Below are 24,959 nucleotides of genomic sequence, written 5' to 3'. Positions count from 1 at the left end.
TAATTTTTATCTTTATTTCCTTAAACATTAATTAAGATTCTTCTTTTAGTTTTGCGCAGGATTTTTCATTGCTTATAAAATAAATTAATTAAACTTTCAAAATAATAAAGTGTAATTTGAATAGAAGAAAATACTAAAGGTGCCCAAAATACAACTTTTGTCATTTATTAATAAAAAAAAAGAATAATAAAGTTGAAAAGAGTACCGCGTGGCGATTTCTGGTTATGGTGTCGGAAAAATTAATGTTACGGGACGTGTTGACTTCAACAGGAGTAGTGCATGCACACATTAAGCTACCATGCGGAGCGGTGCAGGGAATTGGAGAGAGGGTACACGTGTTGGTTTTGTGAGGTGGCAAATAGAAAAGGTTGAAGAAGCATTATGGGATGATTCTACGGTAGCCAAATGTAACGTGGGCTCAACATTTTACATCCTATGGACACGTGTTTCGTTTTGAGTGGTTGCTGAGGATTTCTTCTGCGAGGATATGGATGGAATTGCGTTGGTCGTACATACATGTGGGCCTATAACGTGACCCATCATAGCCCAATGTCGGCAACGAAATATGAAACAATTTCAAAATGCTCCTTAAACCAAGACTAAATTATTTGCTTTGTTAGTATGTATTAGGTTTGTTTTAAAAGGTTTTTAATTCAAACTTAAAATTGTAAACAAAATTTGCCTAGATAAAATGATGTGAAAATGGTTTTTAAATAAATTTCAGAATCATTTTTATGTAAATTTTAGAGACAAAACAATATATACATATATATTCTTAAATTTTTAGAAATTGTATTCTTCTTTTCAATAATTTTCTCTACTATTCTATGCATCTTATTAGGTATTTTATTATTGGTAACAAAATTTGATGTGGCAAATATGTCAATATTGTCCAAAAACAAAGGTAGGACATATAATTTAAAATTATAGACATATATTATATTTGAATATTTTTAGACCGATTTGATCCTACCCTAATTTTTTTTTTAGATCAAAAAAATTTGTACAAACTAAATTTTTATTGAGTTCAAACCTTATTCTAGAAGTTCAAATTAAATATAATTTTTGTTTTGTCCAGCCTATTATAACTTATAACTTACATTAAGTTCATGACCAATCCAACTCAATCTCACTCATGAAATAAAGGATTTAGACTTTAAATTGTGAAAAATATTTTAATTTAGGTCTTTTTATCCTAATTTATTGTGTGCCAATTTATTTTTAACATGCAAAAAGTGCATACAAATTGGATTTGAAGAAGCCGAAATAAATTTGTTTAACCAACTCATTATAGCAATTATTGACCTAACCTAAACTTGCTTGTGAAATATTAACTTGAATTTTAAAATTTGAACATGAAAAAATTCGAGATCTTTTTAACCTTATTAGTGTTTACCCATCCATACAAACTAGACTTTCATATGATTTAGGCCTTATTTTAGAAGTCCAGAGTTTTTGCTCGACATAATTTTTGCCTATCCTACAAAAGGCTGCACAATTTAAGTTTGGATCTCATTTTAGAAGTCCAAAATGAACCGAGTTTTTTGTTCAACTCACTATCACCCATTACCTATGTCAAGCCCACAACCAACTTGACTTAAACTCACATGTAAATTGAGTTTTATATTTCAAGCATAAATTAAACTAGTCTTTTTTAGCCTAATTCAATTGTGATTTGATCTAGGCTTGACCAAAGATATATACATTTATTATTTTCTATTTTGTTAAACCCACCCTTCATGTTCTCTCTTCACAACTTTGTGAAAATCTTACATCTTGTAAGTGGTTTTTTTAAAGAAAAATATAAAATGAAGTTTTTAAAATTAGAAACCAGAAAAGATAAATCGAGAAACTAAAACTAGTTTCTATTTAAAAAAAATTGAAAATCTTAAAAACAAAATCTAATCCGTAAGGAGCCTTAAGATCATCTACATCCCAACACCCCATTTTTTTTTTTTGAATTCCTAAATGGATCTCATGGTTACACTTCACTCACTCATATTTACTTTTTATAATTTTAACAACTCACATCTCTAATTGAGGAACTGCAATAGTTTCACTAAATAGATCTCACAAATAACTTCACATCCTTACGTTGTATTTTTTTTCTCTCGTTATAAATGTATATAGCCCCACAATTTTTAAGAACTTACTTTTTTGAAAGGAGCTTTTACAAGTACATGTTGATGCTCCATTATTTAAGTATTGAACAACTGTGCTTAAAAAAGGTAAAATAAAGACCTCGCCCTGATAGTAGATATAAGAATCGAGTCAGAAAATTTGGGTATGGGAAGGAGGTAACCATCAATTGCATTTTCCAGAAAAATAAGGGGAAAATGGAGATATACGGGCATTAGTGATGGCATAATAACATTCATATAGAAGCATGGCTTAAAAAAAATTAAGAAACAATAATTTAATTTTATTACAATTACCTTGAGTTGTTAGAAAATATAATTACTATCCTAAAATAAGTTACACTGTTCAAAAAACAAGATTATCTAAGATCTATCCAACAGTATATTTAAATAACTTAAAAAAGAATACGTGTCCAACTATTTACAGCTTCAATAACTCCAAGCTAGCGGGGCCGAACAAAAGGCATGCATGAATCATTAGAATCTCAATTTCCTGAGATGGTTGTACAAAAATAAATCAAGATCCAAGAATCAACTATATTACTAGTTATGATTGTAAATGATTAATGTTTAAATTCAAAATATAAAGTAAAGTGCTACAAACTATAACCAAATGAAAGAAAATTTGGGCAGAAAGCCGAGAAATCACTTTTCATTCACTATTCACTAATGAAACCTCACTTGAAAGAGCTACAAAATCTTGGAAATTATAGCTATAATTACCACCAAAATCAAATACATTTTGTCTACACCAGCTAACATACTTTATGGAGTGAGCAGTAAAATCCAATAAAATTGCAGAATCGACAATGTACACTTTCCTAAGTATAACTCTTCGCTTTTCAAGATTTTCGCCATGTCACTTTGCTTGGTCATCTTCAAAGAAGGGGTAGAAATCAAAAGGGAAAAAGAAACAATTGGCAAGACTAATTTTCTTTCTTGCATTAGATCTTTTCGGCTTCAGCCATCTTTTTCATGGAAGTGAATCCCAGTGTAGGGATATTTTTCATATCCGTCACAAGACAGCAAAAAGGGATCCGCAAGATCTTATTCCCATGGATGGAAGAAAAAAATTCCACAGAATGTACAATAGCTGAAGCTGTATAAATGCAGAGTGAAAGCCGGTCGCCAACACTCTTGTAATCAGCCACTCTAATCCCACCAAGCTGGCTGGCTACTTTATACCTCCTGAAGAAAAGCCTTGTCGTGGAGGAAACCCACCAGGTTGTGTCCTATAAGGTTTCTCACTAGCAAAGCGTTTGTCCGATGGTCCAGCACCTAGGATCCCGAGTGAGTTAGGATCAGTAATCCGGATTCCATTGCTCATGCTCCTTTGAGGTGGCGGCTGACCCTGGAAATGACTATCACTTTCTGCTCTTCTTCGTCGTTTCCATGCCTCAGATTTCCCACTATTATTAACTTGTTCTGGCATTTGATATGTAGTCATATTCTTTAATCCTCTTTGCCTCTCCATATGGCGACGGAATGGGTTTCCATTTCTGCTAAATGAAACAGACCCATTGGCGTGAGAAGGGCCAATCCCCGCCTCTTCTTGCTCCTGTCTAAGTTTGGAATATATTTGATGAAGCCTCTCCCCTGAAAGATGGGAAAAAGTGGAGACATATTTCCACAGTCGCACAGTCATTCCTGCACGTAAAAAAAAAAATAAAAAAAATTAAGCATGTAGTAGAGAATACTAAAAACCATTAACCTATCCTCTTGATAGGAAATAAGAGACCAAAAACCAAAAAAGGATTCCATACACATGAACAACGCAGAAACCTTTCCAAGAGCAATGAAAACTTACTATCTTGCTTATAGGGTTCCTCTTCATGGTCCAACACAATTTGATCTATCCTTCGCCCAAGAAGTTGTAAATAGTTGCGTATTTTCAAAAGCACCTAAACAAGAGGGAAAGTAAATAGTGTAACAAATTTGAAAACAGCCATATTACAAGCAAAGAAGCCAAAAGGAGTACCTTTTCCTTTGGAAGATTGGCACTAGTTTGCTGCAACCTGTGAAGACGTTTCAAAGTTTTCATTTCTTCAACCATCATATCTTGGCACCATTCCATCCATTTTACCTCCTTGAATTGCTCATATACTTCCTCATTGTCAGACATTTCACCCTCTTCCTTTACTATAGATTCAACCTTCTGGGGTTTCTGAAATCTATCTTTTCTCATTTGGACATTAACAGAGCCCGATTTTTTCTTTTTCTCCTGCCCACGCAGTGAGATGTTAATCATATTTTCTCTCTCTTTCTTGGTAGGCTTCCGTCCAACTCTGCTATTGGCATTTTTCACACCAAGAACCGCAAGTTCCTATAAAACAATAAAATTGAAGACATCATGGTAAGTGACAAGCAATAAAGAATATAGCATCTAACACAACAAATGGTCACAGGAAGAACTAAAAAAGCTTAGTAGGAAGCTGATCATAAATTGGAGGCTGATCATAAATTGGAGGGAGGGGGATTTTAACGTGCACGTGAAAACAATTGGGGCATTACTTCAAATCATCTTTAATTAGTGGAATACACAATCAAAATTTAAAAATGCCAACATTTGCATTCCATTTGGTAGACTAAAAATAAAACCAATAGGCAATAAATTGGTAAAAGATACATCCTGGAACATTGTCACAGAAATTAACACAATGAATGTAAGTTTTTGTTTGGATAAAGCTTAGAAAAACTATTCGGAACATTTCTACAGAAAAAAGCTCTTTATTTTTAGTAGAGAAACTCTAAAAGACTCTTGTAAGTTTGTATTTAAATAGACTCCAAGTCAAACAAAAATCAAAGCAATCAAAGAGATTAGCACGGAATTTTATTTTAACATTATTTTTAGAAATTGAACTCAGTAGCAAAGGATTACAAGAAATCATACACTGTTCAACCAATTGAGTTATACCCCCTCGGTGATTAATTATACATGTACAATAAAATTGTACAATAGCACACCTTGTGTCTATCTCTCTCCATCATTAATAAATGTAATAACCAAAATGATAGAAAGCAATAAACAAAAAGTGATGTACAAGTTATTACATAATTTTGTTGTACATGCATCATTACTCTTGGTGATTAGTAAGGATTTAAAATACAACAAGACTTGATTTAGAAGATCAAACAAAAATAAACAATCATGCGTGTAAATCATATAGCTAAGATGATAGAAAAACACGGCTAGAAATATCTACTCTTTACATTACAAGTATTTGTATAATATTCCGGATTTTGAAACTGATATCAGTCTGAGATTACACACATTCAATATTCATTTACTCAACATTCAACAAAATCCTTCTCCTCCCACGACTTTTTGTCAACTTGCTATTCTGTCAGACTAATAACATGTATATTACCCTCAATTCACATTGTAACCTCCCTGCTGACATGTGTAGCTTCTCCTTTTATTCTCTTCTTTCCAGTACATACATACCACAATGATTGGGGATATAATACATGTGAAACATTAAATACCAAACAATGTTGTGAAGGGTAATTAATGAAGTCTAGAAGAAGGAAGCATGTAAAATTGTAAATGCATTAGAATCATTAAAAAAAATATAAATAAAAAAAGGAATTAACGATCCCTTAGCAGAATTGTAAATTGAAATTCAAAATACTGAAGAAGCAAAGGAATTGATGCTGAAATTAAAATTCAATTACATACTTGCTCCAAAAGTGCATTAGCACGGTCCTTCAAATTTGGAGCACGTGGCAAGAAAGTTTCATGGTGTTGAAGTTCTACGGGTGCAATTTTTTTCAAAAGGCCAAGTCTTTCATCTAATCTAATATTTTCCCAATTACCAAACCCATGGTAATGTATCCCAAGAAGCAATCTAGCATCATCAACTGTAAACAAGTGAAATAGAATTAGCAAAGCAGCAATTAGCCAGAAGAATATACAGCACAAATATATAAGAGAATAGACCTACTTTGATTCCATCCACAACCTTTGGACCAATTTGATGGTTTGAGATATGACAGAACACGAAATTGTGCAATAGGATCTTCATATCGACCAATGCGCTTTGCCAGAAGTTGAAGTTGCTGAACACGGGTAAGTAGATCATTTGCCTTCACAGGGACACCAAAAAAATCCAGCAAAGGCCCCTGAATGCAATATTACATGTTATGTTAGTTTTTAAGAGAATAAGAATAAAATAACCATTTCAACCTATATTCAAGGGAAATTATCATTATAGAAACCTTTATATCTAGATTTCCAAGTTCCACAGCTTCTGTACAACCATCAATTAGAGCATTGAAAAGTTCAATCTGTGCACCAGGTGGAGCTGCCCCAACACCTCCACCAACCTCAGCAGCAATTAAGTCAATTTGGCTCTCATTCCCATATTTCATAACCTGGCAAGTTAATCGCAGACGAACAAAACAGGAAAAAAAAATAAAATGAAGCATATATATGACACAAAAAGAAACAGAAAACAAAAGCTGATAAGGAATAATACTGGAAAAGCCAAAAGAACAATAGAAAAGGAAAAAGAACAATAAAAAAAAAAAACAAATTCATGAATTCTAAAGAGATGTAAATGTAATATCAACATAACCAACGACCTACAGTGAAGTACAATAATTAACTCTTTCAACAAAAGGAGCAAGGGAGAGATCATAGACGCTGACAAGGTGAAAACACACCCTACTTAAACAGAAATTAAAGAACAAGTAAATGCGACCATAAAAAGGAGCACCATGAACTCTGTGTTGAACTTGATTTAATTGATAGTCAAGCTTAGCCAGAGACTCTCATGAAAGCACACGTCCATGAGTTTTATACAAATCTTGAAAACAATTTATAATTTTATATTAAATTGTAAAGTAGTAACTTAACAAACTCTAACTTTTGAAATTCAGTGCCACCACAATCCATCTTAGTTCATAGCTTCAATAACCCATTTATACATAAGTCAAAATTTAAGCTCATTTCCATCTTACAAGCTAAGTAGAATATGATGATTTGAATATTCAGTTTTATTCTGCTCAACTACAACTTTTTGGTCCTATCTCAGGCATAATACTTGCAATACAAACTTCTAAAATTCAAATGCAGAACTTACAGAACCTAGGAAGCTGTTTTTTCATAATGGAAGAGGGGAAAGAGCACGACAATGTTTGGGATAAAGATATGAGCGCTTAGAAGGTCTCTAAAATGGGAAAAGATAAAAAAAGCAATAGTTTTGTTTACAGATAGATACCGCTAAAATTTGTCAGAAGTAATAGAATCTTACTGAACAAGAAAAACAGAGTGCATTTGAATGTTTGGGATAAAGATATGAGCGCTTAGAAAGTTAGAAGGTCTCTAAAATGGGGAAAGATAACAAAAGCAATAGTTTTGTTTACAGATAGATAACGCTAAAATTTGTCAGAAGTAATAGAATCTTACTGAACGAGAAAAACGGAGTGCATCTCTTTTTGATAAATTCCCATATGACCAACTTCTCACTTGGACAGATGCCCCCTCAATCATTGGTACTGCAGGAGCAGAATACTCTGCTTTCCGCCGTTTCTGAACTCGTTCAGGTGGTTCAGGCTCCTTCTTTTTTCTTTTATTACTTCTTTCAGATGGATCAACCTCTGCATAGCTTTTAATATTTCTAGCAGATCGAGGAGCAAGAGCTTCCTACAAGAACCAAAAAAGATAAGGCAAAATAAAGACATTTTAAGCATTAAAGAAACATTGCATACACATAATTATTAGAAACTCAAAAATGCTAGAGATTTCTAAAGAATATATTTATAAAGAACAGGATCAAACCTCTGCTTGGAATACAGCATCAGGCTTTATCCAACGGCTCCAGAAACTTCCATCATCTTCATCATTGCAAAAATTTGCAACCTGCATTTTAAAATATAAAAAAGAAACCAATTAGCAATTCCTCGTCATATCCAAATATTTCTTTTCCCCAACGCCAGAAATAAAAATGACATTATCGAAACACATTCATAATTTTGAAAAAGAAACAACAAAATTCACAGTATTGTCTGCATAACTTGCCTTAAACGCACTTAATAACTCATGTCCTTCTTCTGCACCAGCTTCCTTCTCTTCAACCTTCTCTGCTCTTTCAAGAATCTCATCTATATCCATACTTAAGAGTCGTTTCTTGCTTTCTTCATCATTTCTTTCTTCCTTAAATAGCTCCTCTGCTCCAAATCGTAAGATTGCAGAAAGCTCATTCTGCCATTTCAGAAGCAAAAGATTGATAATATAATAGCATTAGTAAATAATAAAAAAATTTAAAAGTAAAATCTGTGTAAACTAAAACAATTCAGCACAGTCCATAAAATATAAATAGAATACAATATCACCTTAGTAGTTTTTTTTAGTCTCTACAAAGACATCATATATTATGATGAAAGCAAGCTAATGAGTATATACAGGTTACACGAATGTCCTTACTTTATCAAAATAACTTCCTCCTTTTTTGGCCTCTTTCTTCTCCAGTCTACCCTCTGCATTTAGTTTTTGAATAACCAAGTGGTCCAGCACCTATCAAACACATTCACATGAAAATGACATAAAATTATTGACTTCAAGGCATGTAGATAAGCAACTGAATATTTTTCAGAAAAATATGACCCCTTTTGGATAATTTATTCTAAAAGACACTTGTAGAAGAATTGAAGATAATATAAATATAAAAAGTATTAAGCTTCTCTATGAGCTAAAATCAACTTGTGAACCTCAGCTTTTAGAAAAAGATACATAAGAGCTTTTATAAAAGTTTGGTGCATAAGTTGATTTTAGCTTATGCAGTTCTGCAAAAAACTATTCATTTTACTTTCTTATTTTCTCTCTTACAAGTTTTTATGTAGAAGTTTATTCAAACAGGACCCATATATATTAAACATACACATAAAAATATAGGATAGCAAATTTGGAGTGGAAGAAATGAAGCAAAAACAGCCACTGAATACCCAGTATTTTTAACATACCATCTTCTTCTTAGCACGTTCCAGAATATCTTCCTCAACACTTTTGCTTGTCACAAATCTATATATGTTAACAACTTCTTGTTGCCCAATTCTATGAGCTCTACTCATTGCCTAAAAAGACATACAAGTAACAGTAAGTACTACATATTTTGTTGATTAATAATAAAATTATATTCACTGAATACCTGCAGGTCATTTTGAGGATTCCAATCAGAATCAAATATTATGACAGTGTCTGCTGTAGCAAGGTTGATACCAAGACCTCCTGCTCGCGTTGAAAGAAGGAAGCAAAAGTCATCACTACCAGGTGCATTGAAATGATCCATTGCCTGCTGCCGCAGCTCAGCTTTTGTACTTCCATCAAGTCTCTGAAATTGAAACCCTCGTAGTGACATATACTCTCCCAGTATATCCAACATCCTAACCATCTGCATTTAACCTTTGATAAGTTAATGTCATCAATTCATCATAAACTAACTCTTACAACATAGTAAAGTATTTTTTTTCAAAAATTAAAACAGACTAAGATGCTTAGACAGGCAACATCAATAGTTAGACGTAGAAGCTATTAATGATCTTCACATCCACCTGTTCATGAACTTTGTACAAGAAGCAAATCCTAAATAATACTGCAAGATTTAAGACTTAAGAAAGACCAGCAATCATCTTTGTTCATCAGCAATCAGTAGGTTTATCCTGGTCAAGTTAATGTTTTTCAGTTACAATTTATAGATTCTTCATTTAAAGAGCCATGTTGATCAAATGAACTAAAAGTAGACTTTAGAAAGACCAGCAAACATTTTGCATTTATTACAACTGAATTGATAGTTTAAAGAACAAAGTTAACCTGGAATAGAAACATGTGCAACATTGAGTCAAAACAAGAAACTAAACTACTCAACAAAAAGTATGGTGAAACATTGTTGAGGTAAAAGCTTCCAATTAAATAATTATCAAGATATGATTCCAGTAAAACAGTTTTAATTTTAAACAACAAACCTGAGAGAAAATCAGAACACGATGCTTGGTTTCGTGCAATCTAACAAGCAGCTTATCAAGTATGACAAGCTTGCCACTGCTAAAGACAATCCTCTCTAGTTTACTGTTGTCACTACTTCCCAAGTCCCCGCCATAGCCATGGTCAGCGCTTTCAAACAAAAAGGGATGGTTGCAGCACTTCTTCAATTCCACCACAATATTTAGAAGAGAAACCTGAAATTTAGCAGAAAGAGATTGGTGAAGATCTTTTAAGAGAAAATGTATAGAAAAATACATTATGAAATCCAACTTCTCCAAATTTTTGACAGTATCAATAATAAATAGATGCAACGTTTCCTGTTAATTGCTCCTCCCTCTAATTGAATATTACAAAAATTTAATAATTAAAAAAACATGCATGTAAATCTACCTTATAATTTATTTTTTCACTTAAATAAAAATAAGAAACCCTTCAATAACACCAATAAATCACACAAACTCTAGCTTCCTATTGTTCACAGTCAATGAAGTTTACTTGGTGGAAAGAAACCATGCATCAAAGCCAAGTACTGGCATTATAAGAAAAAGTATACAATATAAGCAAGACACGTGCAAAAAAATAATGAATATACATTAAAGGACAAGTATTGGTATTTACTATTTAACTAATCATCATCATGAAGAAAGCACATATGACCCATGTAAGTAATGAACAAATGATTGTTACAAAACGGGATGGAGTTGTAACCTGATTCCCGCGAACTCCTTTGTTCAAATTGTGAAAATTACGTTCTAAAATCCACTTATAATACCTACACAGAGGAATACATCAACAGGAATTGAGAAAGTGAACAAATGAGAATAGCACTTTTCCAAAAGAAAAAAAAAACAACTTAAAATTGCCCTTACTGTTTCTGAAGAGGAGACATTTCAACCCTTAGGATACGCTCAATTTTGGGTGGTAATGATTTCTCCACATCTTTGATAACTCTTCGAAGTATGTGAGGTCTCAATTCCATATGAAGATTTGCGAGCTAACATAAAATAATTTATCCAAATCAAGTTACAATGGGGCAAAGTTTAGTCCACACAAAATCAAGTATGGGGGAAAAGTACAGGGCATTGACTACAACTTATACCTCATTCTCGTTAAAAGAACTCAGATTCTTATAGTTTTGAACAAATTCATCCTTGCTTCTGAACTTGTCAGGATCAAGGAAATGAAGCAAAGCCCTAGAAAACAAAACAGGGAAGAGAGAAGGGACGAGAATTGTCAAACAAACCAGGAAAATCAAAGAGAACAAAATAACAGACAACATACACAAAACCTAAATAGAAATCAACATAGCGAACATATAATAAGAAACCATCAACCAAGGAAGCCTCTCAAAAAACAAACTATGCATTTGTGAGCATGCATAAATATACATACTATTTATACAGTAATAAACAGGGAAATAACAGGAAAAGAAGCACCCCTTCTGGCATAGGACTGGAGGAATGTCATGTTGTAAGCTGGCTTTAAATGGTTAATGTAAACATAAATGATATACAAATAACTCTAATTTACTAGGCCATGCATCAAGCAGTTAATTATATCATTATATGCATTTTTTTGTGCACCTTCACCAATAGACAATTAGAATCTTGTGTAATAACAATTATCAACACTTATCTAACATCTAACATATCCACAAAAGATGTAAGCTTCTATTTTGACAAGTGCAATACGAAAGGAATGATACCATAGCTCTTCCACACTGTTCTGCAGAGGAGTACCAGTGATAAGCAACTTGTTCTTGGTGCTAAATTCCTAAAAGATTAGGACAAAAACATACCATAAAATAATTAAACTCGGTATTATAAATAATTGCACAAAAATAAATCGAGAGAAATGTTACATACAGAAAGTGTTGTATACAACTGTGCCTCACTATTTTTTAGCCTATGAGCTTCATCCACCATCAGATAAGTCCATTTGATCTTGGAGAGAACAGCCTTATCCTTCAAAACTACTTCATATGTAGTCAACAGTGCATTGAATTTTATTGGCTTTCCAGGCCTTTTATCATTATAAAATTCATATTGTTGACAAACCTGCCACAAGGCATAAAATCATATGTAAAAGAAATAAATACAATAAAAAGCTTGCAATTATAAAACAGATAACAAGTTACAAGTTAAGCTTTTAGCAAGGTAGCTTAACATGGAGAACTGTTGAAGTCTAGGATTGTTGAAACAGATAATTTTAATTGAAAGAAAAGTATCAAAATCACATCCACATACGCTTGGCTGAGCACGCCTTAAACTTCTTTTCCGGTAGCAAGAAATAACCAAGCATAACAAAGACAAGTTAACATCAATGACAGTGAGCCAGTTTGTTTATAATTACAAATAGAAGTTGCTTCTTCAAAAAAGTGGAAATTTTTTTTTCTTAAAAAGTAGTTTAGACAAACACATCAAATAAAATATAAAGGTGATTAAATGCTAGGAAGAAAAAACTGAACCTTGGAAGATTTTCATAAATCATAAATATAGCTCTACCCTGTTTTCCACAGATAAATCAGTGTATGATGATGATTAAACTTGAGATTTAAAAATGGTCCTAAAAGATGGATGCATAGTGTCTCACACATATAATTAAGCATTAAAACAGCAATTCAAAACTTTGACAGATTTAGAAAATTCACACCCAAGTCATTGCTCAAGACTAGATTAAAAGATCCCTATTTATCAAAAATTTGTGCAACAAAACAAGTTATTTTATACATGCAAGTCACAGAATAAAATGTGCCAAACAAGAATTAAAAAATACCATTTTACTGATCAAAATTAACCTTAAGCATACACCTAAAAACTGAGCTTGTTGAAATATTAAAAAAGGCTAACAAAAACTTCTCGATCCAAAAAGAGTGAAGATCGTTTAGCACCATCATGAGCAAAGGTGAGTTAATAGGTACACGAATGAAAAACAAAGAAATACAAAGTCATGACCTCACTTAATGGAAACTCATAATGATCACAATAACAAAGATGAAGACAAGGGGTGAAATAAAATCCATTATTCCAAATCAATATTGCCCACATCCTCTGGGACCTCTACCATAATAAAATGACTAAAAAGACAAAACAAGTCGAAAACATAGAACCAGTACAATTCAGTAAGAGTTTTCTATGGTATAAGCCCATGCTAAACTTACCCCTCCACGTTTTCAAATTCATTTGTACACCAATTTTTTATTGTCTAATAATACATGTTATCCTGCACTTATCTCATTCACCATATATCTGCAATCTAATAAAACACAAGCTGCTAAAATATACTGTGCATATAAGACTGATTTTATAACTTCACTCACATATTTGTAGTTTAGTACAAATAAAAGTTGCTGAAATATGTTAGATATCTGACAGCTTTTATAATTTCATTTGCACATGAACCAAAAACTCAGAAATGTCTCACCTCCCGACTTGCACGAGTACCAACATATATGATAATATTCATATCAGGAAGCCACTTCCTGAATTCTTTGGCCCAGTTTGATAAAGTGGACAAAGGAACAACTACAAGGAAAGGTCCATGGATTTGCTGGGCATTCTGTGCAAGGAACAAAAATGCATGCCTTTATTACATCAGAAGAGCAATCATAACCAAATAGAGAATAGAGAATTAATACTATACCTGTAAAAAACCAAGCATTGATACTGACTGAACAGTTTTTCCAAGGCCCATTTCATCTGCTAAAATGACATTTGTATCATTCCTCCAACTGCAAAATGCAATACGCAAAGTTTAGAACACCAAAAAAATAAAACATACCTTGACAAATTAATACAAGCATGCATACCTGTTAACAAGAAAATTAAGACCCTCAAGTTGATAATCACGAAGCTTTCCTCCCTTCAACCATTCAGGTTGTTCCTCAAGCTTCCGCAAACTTACTAAAAATCACAACCACAAATTAAAATCAGAATTTACATAGGAAATATCATATTCTGTACATGAAATGATGAACCGCGTGATGTTCTTTATATGGTATTAAAGACAACCCAAACTAGTAAAAGAAAATAGGCTTCAGAAGGCAGGAAGTACAAATAATAGAAAATTATCAAATAATTCTCATCCCACCCTCCCAGATTAATCAACTTTCTCAAATTTATGCTTAAAAACTGATAAACTTTTCATTCAATTCTATTAAAGTGCAATCATAGAATGGACAGGTCAAAATTAACTGTTCATAATCTGATTTTTTTTATAACAAAAACTAGTTACATGAGTTTTGTCAGAGAATCAGAAAAAATAAGAAGAAAAAAAATATACTCTAAGAAAACCCAATACAATGTTAAAATTACATCCTAAGAATATGTAGAATAAATTGGTAGCACATGAATCAATAAAAAAAAACCTGGATCTATATTTATAAGGTTTTCTCAACTACACAGTTTATCTTAATGTAATCAATTAAAAGTTATGGTTTTGCAAATTCAAAATTATGTACATAACCAAGTAGAAGAGTATACAATATAAATTTTCCTTGATAAAGCAATTTTATTACAAAATAAAAGAGAACAGACAAAGGCGATGGATGACAAATTCTCCTACAAGATTTCAAAATATAAAACTCGGAAAAAGGTGCACCTACAATGTAATGGTTTTCCAAAGAAATATGAAATTCATATTTAAAAAAAAAATTGCCTCACACTTCTCCTATGTTTAATAGATATGACATGCTACTAAAAATCTATAACAACCCTAATTTGAAAAAGAATTACGTAAATCAAAACTACAAAATCCCTCATGATGTGAGCAAAATTGTAGTGGATTTATACAACACAATTGGTAAATGTGCACCAACCATTGAAGGCCTTTTGTTTTGTAATTTAACAGAAAGAACTTAGGAAATACACCGTAGATAAATGACAATAACATAAATTTACCACACCAGTAACCATGTCAAGTACATACATAGAATCTGTGGAAATGTTCATGGTTTAAAAACAAAAGAACACTGTCTATACACAAGCTTGGGAAACTACCAACCTTTGCTCTTCTTACGCTGAGAATCTACCGTCTTTCCTTGAACTGACATAGCAGCCTCACGAGCCTGTACAAATATGACAGCACAAAAAAGTTCACTGAATGATAAAGAGATAATGTTCAAATTATCAAATATAAATCTCACTTATGTGACAGCACTGCACGCCACTAATGAACAAAAATACAACAACCAAGCCTAGTCCTAGTGGGTTCAGATGTGAAACTCCCAAGACCACCTAGGAGGTAGCCATTCCTAACACTACTCTCACCAAAGCATTCACACCACCAGAAGTTTATTTCAATTGAAGGCAGAAATACAGGAGAGAAAAAACATTGGCCAGGAACAAGGAAAGTCCAACATAAGAGAACATAAAGATCCTGTAATAACAAGGCAAAGAAGGAAAAAAGGAAAGTTTCAATCAAGGGAACATCTGTACTGATCCAAATCCCAATTAATCAGATATAATTTCAAAGTTTCACTACTGTATCCTATGTTTTAAGCAAACTACCTGCCATAGCACTAAGGGCTGTAACAACAGCTTCTAACAGAAGCTGTTAGCTACAGAGATTGCTTTTAACAGAAGCTTCAGGAAAATATAACTACATATTAGTTAAAACAGAAAAGTTACCAAAAATAACAAGAAACAGAAATATACAAAAGCTATACTACTTCTGTATATTTAGAAAAGGAAAGAGTAAAAGTATACTCCAGTACTGTTTATCAGTTCAAAGGATGTGCCAATTAAGTGTTCAATAAAAGGAAGCATGGACACTCAAGCAGATAGTATCTGACATACAAATGTTGCATCTAGTTGCATTGTTGTCAAGAATATGTCCTGTGAATCTTTAATGTATTTCTGAAGTTTATTATTTTGCACACAGCAAGGCTAAGATACAGTTTAACTCAGCACAGTAAAGGTAAAGACTAAACAAACAAAAAAAATAGAAAAGCAAACAATCATATCTGAAATCCAACGCATGAAAAACTACATGAAACTCAATCTTCAGTCATAGGATATGACTCTAAGAGCATCTGATTATTCAGTTAGTTGTATCCCTGCCATATAATTTCCTTATTTTTTTTTAAATCAATCATGAGCTCATATGCACGCTGTAATGTACTCACACAGTTGTACCCACATTCAGAAACATAATTGTGCTTCCTACATTTAACAACAAACCTCCCTCCTTTATCCATGCCATCTTAATTTGCACAAGCTCAGATACAAGCCAGATAGTTGAATGATAACACCCATAAGAAGAAAGACTATAGTATCCAATCCAGCGGAATAATGAACTTCTCAAAACCAATATTATAATGAGAATAGAGTGAAAGAGACTTACCTTATACTCGTCAATAGCATGTTGTGCAAAAGCAATATCAATGTCCTTTTCCCTAATACATTAAGAGTGACAATTTACAAAGTATCAATAAAACAGAATAAATGTTTAATAACAGTGAAAAGTAACATTGTACTTGCTAAATAAGGACCTAAAAGTTTAAAACACCGTGTGTGATGGTGCATAGAGATCAACCCATCCACCTTTCTAACATGAAGATACTTGATGCACAGAAAATGAAAAGGAAAAAAAATAAATAAATAATATATATATATATATATATATATACACACATATCACTACTAAATTTTTAAGGTAGTGTACCAAGTAGCTTCAGCATAAGATAGTCCTTGCCACTTAACCAAGTATTCTGGAATAACATTGTCAGAATTATCTTTGCTGATCCTATCTGAAATTATTCTTTCAACCTGAAAATGCAAACAACAATCAAATTAGCAATACATCAGAGTCACCAGGACCAAAGTAATGAAAACTCTGGAATTCAGGAAAGCAAACCTGACTGTTCTGTTTGATAATATCCAAATCCATCTCCTTACTAACATCATTTACCTCAATCTGCATACAGGAAAAACCAAATAAGAAATGATTTTAAAAAAAACAGAAATAATATCAAGATATTGTGAAAAAATAACTCCTATTTAAATGTAAATTACCATAGTACAAGAGTGATGCACAACCACCTTATCAGGGAATAATGGTTGTAAAGTTACAAAGAAGAAAGAATATGTATAATATTCAACAAGAGAAAAATATCATGGTTTTCTTTCATGACTTGGCTGAAAGTAATAGGTGAAGAAAGATAAATAAATAAATAAATAAAAAGTAAAAAAATCAATGAAGAGGAAGGAAATGCCACAGAAGGTGAGGATGACCAACCAGTGGGCCACCCGCACAATGTGTAGACGTATTAATTACAGCTTTCTCTTAAAGTGATTAAACTAAAACTGATAAGAGACAAATAATGGCATTATAAAAACCAAAGCCAGGTTAAACAATTTGCTACTTATAACCAAAATTCCAATGGATAACATGAAAGCAATGGTATCATAAAAACCAAAGTAGGTTAGGCAATTTGCTTTTTATAAACCAAACTTCTAACAAGTGGAACAAAGTGATAAACTATCTCCTCCAGACCTATTAAATGAAGCAGAGCATCTAAATCAATTGGCTGAACTCAAATAATTACCTCCTCTCTTGAGATTGTCCTCCTGTACCTGATGTCATCCATTATTTTCTTTGTATAATTCAAAACCTTCTTAAAACCACTGAGCTGCAATCTCACATAGACAGAATGTATTACATTTCAGCCAAAAAAAAAAAACCAAAATGTAAGAGATTAAGATAACCAACCAATAAAAGAAGGCCGATTATAATAAAAATAAAAAACAACAGACAGAAAAACAATAGTAACAGCACGACTCTGATTCATAATAAACAATGAGAAAAAATATCATACATTTTGCAGCTCAGCAAAAGACTTCCACTGACAGTGCAAATGAGACTGCCCTTTCCATTTTATCAAAAATTCCATCTCATTCCAATCAAATTCCAAATCAAACAAGTGACTCATTAATACAGGCTCTGTTGATCTATTATTCCTTTGAGCATCTTCAGCCATACCCTTTGGCTGATGCCAAAGCACTTTCTCAATGGAGTCACCATCATCCTCCTCAACTTCTTCCTGAACAATGCTTAAAATAATCACATCAGTAGAGATAAATTTATAGTATACATAAAGCAAATAGGAGGTGTATTATAGTAACATCTCATACTCCCACCAGCAAGCCTTTCCCATATGGATAACAAAATTAATAGCTTACAAAATCATCATTGCTAAATTAGAGTGCACAGATTCTTTTGACAAGATATAATAAACTAGATTAAAGATGCCTATAAAAAAGATGCCATACATCCACTCAGTACACTAACAATTCTATTATCCTTCCAGATCTCAAACATCAAAACCAATGCTACTGAAATTACCCTCTTGCCTCATTAACATAAGCTCTGTCAAGCAATCAACAAACCTCAGTCATGACCAAGATCTCATCACCACCACACCAAAAATAAAGAATAAAATAGCTGGCACATATTACAAACATTAGCTAATGGCCTTCCACCAAGTAAGTGTCCGCATACCACTCTCTTAAAACAAAACATTCAAGTTCATAAACTTTCTTCAAGCAGTATTCATTCTCTGATCTCTCACTCAAAGACAATACACACAGGATAAGAGACATGACTTCTGATATCCTTAAAAATTCTCAATCTTCTGTATGCCAATTTTTAGTAGATTGTCCCGATGCTCAGTAGTAAAACACTATAGATTCAGTGATCCTATCTACTCTTGTAAACAATATTTCATACTAAATATAGCCATTCATCTAAAAGTAATGAAAATTAAATGAAACACCAAAATAGTAGATAACTCAATAATCAACATTTCATCACAATGTAATTCCATTTTCTAATTTTTGTTCCTATGACATTAAACTGAAACAGAAATAGATAATACACTATTTTCAAATTTCAAGTGCACTCAAGCAGACCTTCCACTGCCAACAAAACATTAATCTGAAGTCTAAATCATGCAATCCCACATTCACTCACCCCCAATAATAGAGTAAACGCACATCCTTAGATGGGCCAAGTGAGTGGGCAGAAGATACTGGATACAAATACAAAAATTACTGGGGCAACTTTTTTGTAGTCATAGATGTATCCTAATTTGGAACAGTTTTTAGCTGGTTAGGTTTAAAAAGGCAATGGTAAAAGTAGGTGAAATTTTCTGGGCACTGCACAGTTTATGCAACCCATTCATGTATTTGGTGGGAGCGGTACACTTGCAACTTTGGGGGTGTCTCTCTAATCCGCAACTTAATTTCATGTAGGATTATGTTTTTGGATCCTCTGTAGTCTACTCAGATCTACCAATGGTCATTCCAATGGAGTTGTGTCTTCTCTCTCCTCTCTAATAAATATTTGTCATCAAATATATGTAAAACTTATCCTTGTTAAATAAACAAATAAATTCCTCATAATATACAAGCATGGTTTTTTGTCACAAAATAAGAAGAAAAAATGCCTAATCAGTAGTCATTTGCTATGCAAGAGAAAACAAAAACCCATGTTATCCAAAGTGACATGATTCCAGTCTTACATATGTGAGAATCAACTTTTAACATTTACAGAACTTTAGTAGATAAACAAACCCCAACACATTTACACCAAAGTACATACACCCAAAGAGATAGGAGGTAGAAACCATGCTCATATGCATATAATGAAGGCTATACCTTTTGGGACTTTTTCTTTTTCCCTTCATCAGCTTCTTCACTTTCTTCACTTTCAACATATGATACCTTCCTAACTGACCTACTAGAAGTGCGAACCTCACTATTGCGCGTAGATAAACCTGTGGATGCAGAAGATCGGCCATTATTCTTGCGGACATGAACACTCCGCTTTTTTGTACTTTTGAAATCCTCATCACTATCACTGTCAGAATCCTCCGTTGTTGACTCATTCTCCTCAAAAGATGATTTGACTCTTCTTTGTCGACCAGATGCAGCATACACTTTGCGATCTCTGGTAGGTTTTATGTTTTGTCCAACCTTACCACGCTGCCTTCCTTTAGGTCTTTTAGCATAGAAAGATTCATCATCATCATCTGAGACAGCTATATTTTCATCACTATCATCATCTTCATCCGAGCCTTCACCTTCCCAATCCTTATCCTGTAACAACAGTTACACCCTTTGATAATTAGAAAAATCCACCAAAAGACCAAAACATATTAAACCTCAAAAACTAACAGTAAAGCAAAATTTGACCTCTAATGAACAGATACAACCCCTTACTAGATAAAAGACCGTTGCTATAAATGAAATAGAATTCAACAGCTACAATAACAACAATTAAACAACCTTGTTTCCAGCATGACCACTTGCGGCAGGCTCAAAGTCTGCATCATCAGGATCATCTTCTGCAAGATATTATATTAAAAATATCACAGGAGTTCAACACTAACCAGAACTAGGTAACAAGGGTGATATACTAGCCAAATTAAAAGAAGCATTCCATATGTAAGAAACAATATTTATTTAAACAATGCTTAACATACCATCTGCTTCATCTTCTTCATCATAATCAGCATCGTCACCATCATTATCACCATCATCGTCATCATCATCATCTTCACCATCATTATCTTCAGCATCATCTGAAAACCTCAAATTCCTATGCAAAGTTCTATTCACCGTAGTCGACATTCTTTGAGGCCATGAATTTGATCCAGTGGGCTTTTTGATTCCACCATAATGCAATGAGTCACTTTGCTCTTCTCCATCCTGCTCATAATACTCATCAGACAACATCTCTTCAGCAGGAACATCAGCATGACTTCTGGGACCTTTTACTGCCTCCTTTTGTCCATCATCATCATCTGAGTCTAATCTTCCCGCTCTTCCATCCAATGAATTATCTTCAGATCCATCTGCATTTCTATAATCTGATCCACTTTTTGATTCCTGCCCAGATTCAGAACCATTTTGAGTGCCCATTTGCCCACAGTCCTTCCAGAATGTTGAACCCCACCCTCCACCAGTCTGCAGGTTTGACTCTTTTACAGCATCTCCATCATCGACTGTTGTCTCAGTTTGCAGTCTACTGGAACCATCCGGTTCACCTTCACTCTCATACTGTGCCTCCATGTTCATATCAAATTCTTTCTCACTAGAAGTTGCATCAGTACATGCATTACCTACTGATCTATGAACTCTATTAGCATTCTGTTCTTGGCTTTTATCTTCCATGACACCATGTGAGACTGTATCATTTGAATAGTTCCTAAAGAAAGCCATCCTGTAACATATGACTAGCTTACAATTATCTTTACTTCAATCTCCTCACTGTAGATGTGATTAATCATAATAACAAAAAAGGTGGCAAATATCACTTCCTGCTTCAATTATCTTCTGTCTCCACAAAACCTGAACAGCAGTGAGTGATATATGGTTAGCTGGATCCTGATCGACGCTCAGCTCAAGTCACTGATCACACAATGATAGTGTAAATATACTACAGAAGAATGCAAGTTAAATTAAAAAAACAATATAGAAAACCCGTATTGCAACCATCCAGCAAGTTAAAAAGGATATACAGGAAAAGCATAGAACCAATTTACATCATCCGCAATACTTTTACAGATACATACTTGCAAAACCACCAACCATGCTTAGCACTAAGCAGTCAAATTAACGGGTTCAAGTTCAACCATCAGTGACTCCATATAGTTGCAATTCCTTTACAAACCACTGATTAATAAGTGAGTTGAAATTCGCTTGCTATATAGTTCCACATATTTTCTAGCAACCAAGTAATGGGCAAGTTGAAATGAAATAAGAAAACCATGCTTCAGGTTGAATTCAAGTGGAACTTGTTACCAGCTAAGGCAAATTCGATTTTAGCTACAAATTCTAGGTTAAAAACAATCCTATATGCATTATACTAAGTTCATGAACAAACCACATTGATCAAGGAGTGTAAGCACTGCTTGAAATAAGTGTCAAGTTTAACGGTCAAAACTGAATTCCGTTAAGACTCGTATCTCGCCAAAATCGAATTTCAACACCGTGCAGTGCACAAAATCATCAATACTGAATCAAAAACAAGTTAATCTCCGAAGAGCAACTTGAAACCGAATCGAAAGGGAGGAAGCAACGGATCGAGAAGCAAACTCGACGAAGCTCGTCACTAAAACCCTTAAGGCTCGGAGGACGCGACCTCGCATACAAAAAACCGACCTAAATCCGAAATCGGAACCCTAATTCCGAAACCGAAACACTACTCAATGAGCGAATCCATGCGACGATGATGCAAGAGCAAGCGACTCTCACCTTTCCAGCCGCGGAGAACGGAACAGAGTTCCGGCAATTTGGTTCAAACGGAAGGAACCGCGTACGAGCGACGGTGCGCAGGTTAATAATCGTGCGCACTCCTCTTCCGACAAGGACTCGCCGGGAACAGAATCGCCGGCTGCGAATATCAGAAGAACAGAGAAAGAGAGAAAAAAGAAAGGACGCGAGAATCGGTTGGAGGAATCGCGGTGGAGCGAGATTCGAATGATGACGCGGCGGCGGAGAGATTCGTCGCGTGTGGCGTCGGCGGCGGGTGGTAACTTCCGATTAAGAGAGTAAAACGACGAAGCGATTGGGATTAAACGACGATGATGCGCAGATGAAAGGGGGAGAGAGAGTCTTTTTGTTTGCCCTTTTTTTTTCCTTCAAGAGAGACACACGGAGAAAAGGATATATTAATAATGTGAGGAAATATTTTTTTGTTTTTTTCATTTGGTGAAGGGTTTTTATTTGCACTCTTTTATTTTATTATTTTTTATTTTTATTTCCGGAACCTCATGACATTCGCTTGTGTGTGACCAAAGAGATAGGTCCACATGGCCATGACGTTGCGTGGTGATTGAATGGAACGGTTGAGGTAAATCAGCACTCTATGAATCTTTTTATTTTCTTCATAACACACTTTATCTTATGCATTTTATTTTACAAACATATAAAAACTCGAGTAGAAAGGACATAACTATTTATTCCATACTTATCAAAATTTTAATCTCATGTTAATGAAAAATATTCTTTAGTGATAAATAGAAAAAATCTACAATTTATAAAATAAATATTTTTTATCAAATTAAATTTTAAATAATAAATAAATAAATAAATATATAAACTTAAGATTAACATATTTTTTTAATTCTTATAGATTTACTTGTTTTACTTTTTAGTACCTATAGTTTAAAATAAACATAATAGTCTTTATATTTAATTTTTCTATAATACTATATATAAGTTGAGTTATTTGAGTTATAAGAATCTCTTATTAGGGATTCAGTTGGCCTTTAAGGAAGATAGTATATATGATTTATGTTAATAATTTAGTTTAATAAACTCATTTCTTCATATTTTAGAGTGAGGCTTTAGAGATAGTAGTTTGGAGTTCTTTTTTTCAAAACTCAAAATAGTTTTTCTCTTCTCTTTCGAAAAGCTTAGAATCGAAGTAAGGAAAGTTAGGATTGATCGTAAATGAGAGGGTTCATTGTTTTGTTGTTGATTTTGATAATGCATGAGGGAATGGTTGAAATATTTGAAAATTCATGGTGAAGCGAAGGATTTTCGTTGTTCTTGGGGTGGCTGAGATGATTTTGAAAGACATTGTTGTTGCATGTGGTGATTTTGGGGCAAAATGAATTGTTAAGAAGATATATGTATAAATGATTAAATTGCATGTGTGAACTGATGCATGGGCTGGGTGATTTTTTTTATTTTTAAAGTGGTTGTTGATCTTGAACTTCAAATGTGTAGGTTCCTATACTTTTTTGCTCACAATGTCGATGGGGTCACTCTAAGCGAGTAGGTGTGATTAGGTTAAGGGTGATCTTTAACTTGGCTCCTTTAAATTGAATTGTTGATAGCTTAAAGTGAATTTCAATGGCTCATATCGAGAATTAACTCACTCATAGTATGTAAAGGTGGAAGTTCAGGGGTAGTCCCTAACTTTGCTCACTTAAAATGAATTAAGGGACACTTTGAGTGAATTTGGTTGCTCAAAGTGATGGTGATGTCACTTGAAGATACCAGAGTGAAACCTAAAGGGATGTTTTTTGTCTAAGCTCGCTCCAGGGGAGTTTTTTGGAACTCAAAGCGAAATTGTGTTACTCAAGACAATAACTTGGGCACTTGAAGCATCGAGATCCTTTTTTGTTTTGTAAGATGGATGTTATACGAAGTAAGGACAAAGGTTAATTTAATACCTTATATGTTGATTGTACATTGATATGGGATAATGTATAATGATGATTTACTTGTTAGTGATTAAATGTTGTATGTTAAACATAAATAGAATACTTAAGTCTATTGCATGTTATATGAAGCATAGAAATTGTAGTTATATGAATGTTCATTGGATATGACATATTTAAATGTTTGTATGGTGATTAGCATGTGTATGTTGTATGTGTATACAATGTTATTAATCTCTATACGCATTAACTGGATGTGATGTATATAGATGATGGTTGCATGAGGTGTGGATGTTGAGAATGCAATATGACATTAAGACATGTTGACTGACTTATGAATCAAGGAGAATAAGTCATTTTTGAAAATTAAAGATCCCACATAAGGACTATTGAAGTGACGCTCAGGTAGGCCACTGTTGGAAAACTCTCATTCAATAGATATATTTCCCAAATGGGTTTTAAGGTGTGTTGATGTTTCCTTCAGGTCTTTAGTTAATGGTTAAGTAAGGTGGGAGGTCCAGGATTACAACCCTTAACAAAGTAATTGGAAAGGTTGCATGGTCCCTCAAGGATGGTCAATGGGTTGACTCCACAAGTAACTTGGTAATGCATGTCAAGGTCGTGATATACCTATATTCAGTTATACCATTCTCGACGATAACACTAA

The 24,959-nt window shown here is 33.6% G+C and overlaps 1 protein-coding gene across 1 annotated transcript; it reads right to left on the bottom strand.

Annotated features, from left to right (window-relative positions):
* Positions 1–2,651: 2,651 nt before the first annotated feature.
* On the bottom strand, positions 2,652–22,793 carry LOC109816228 (protein CHROMATIN REMODELING 5). Its single transcript, XM_020381151.3, has 31 exons — positions 22,377–22,793; positions 20,603–21,470; positions 20,406–20,464; positions 19,776–20,216; positions 17,936–18,160; positions 17,666–17,749; positions 16,975–17,034; positions 16,783–16,886; positions 16,462–16,513; positions 15,121–15,184; positions 13,928–14,021; positions 13,762–13,849; positions 13,543–13,677; positions 11,985–12,176; positions 11,825–11,892; positions 11,219–11,312; positions 10,989–11,113; positions 10,828–10,891; positions 10,101–10,313; positions 9,287–9,529; positions 9,102–9,212; positions 8,566–8,655; positions 8,161–8,343; positions 7,921–8,001; positions 7,549–7,785; positions 6,357–6,512; positions 6,083–6,260; positions 5,818–5,999; positions 4,117–4,461; positions 3,946–4,039; positions 2,652–3,785 (listed from the first exon to the last, which is right to left on the bottom strand). The coding sequence occupies exons 2-31, from the start codon at positions 21,339–21,341 to the stop codon at positions 3,313–3,315; spliced, it is 5,274 nt and encodes a 1,757-aa protein (XP_020236740.1). The 5' UTR covers positions 21,342–21,470; positions 22,377–22,793; the 3' UTR covers positions 2,652–3,312.
* Positions 22,794–24,959: the final 2,166 nt, after the last annotated feature.

Source organism: Cajanus cajan, chromosome 9 (genome assembly GCF_000230855.2).
Source record: "Cajanus cajan strain Asha chromosome 9, NIPB_CcT2T_4, whole genome shotgun sequence".
NCBI classification, from domain to species: domain Eukaryota; kingdom Viridiplantae; phylum Streptophyta; class Magnoliopsida; order Fabales; family Fabaceae; genus Cajanus; species Cajanus cajan.
Note: the sequence above shows the minus strand (reverse complement) of the source record. Positions and strands in the feature narration are given on the sequence as shown.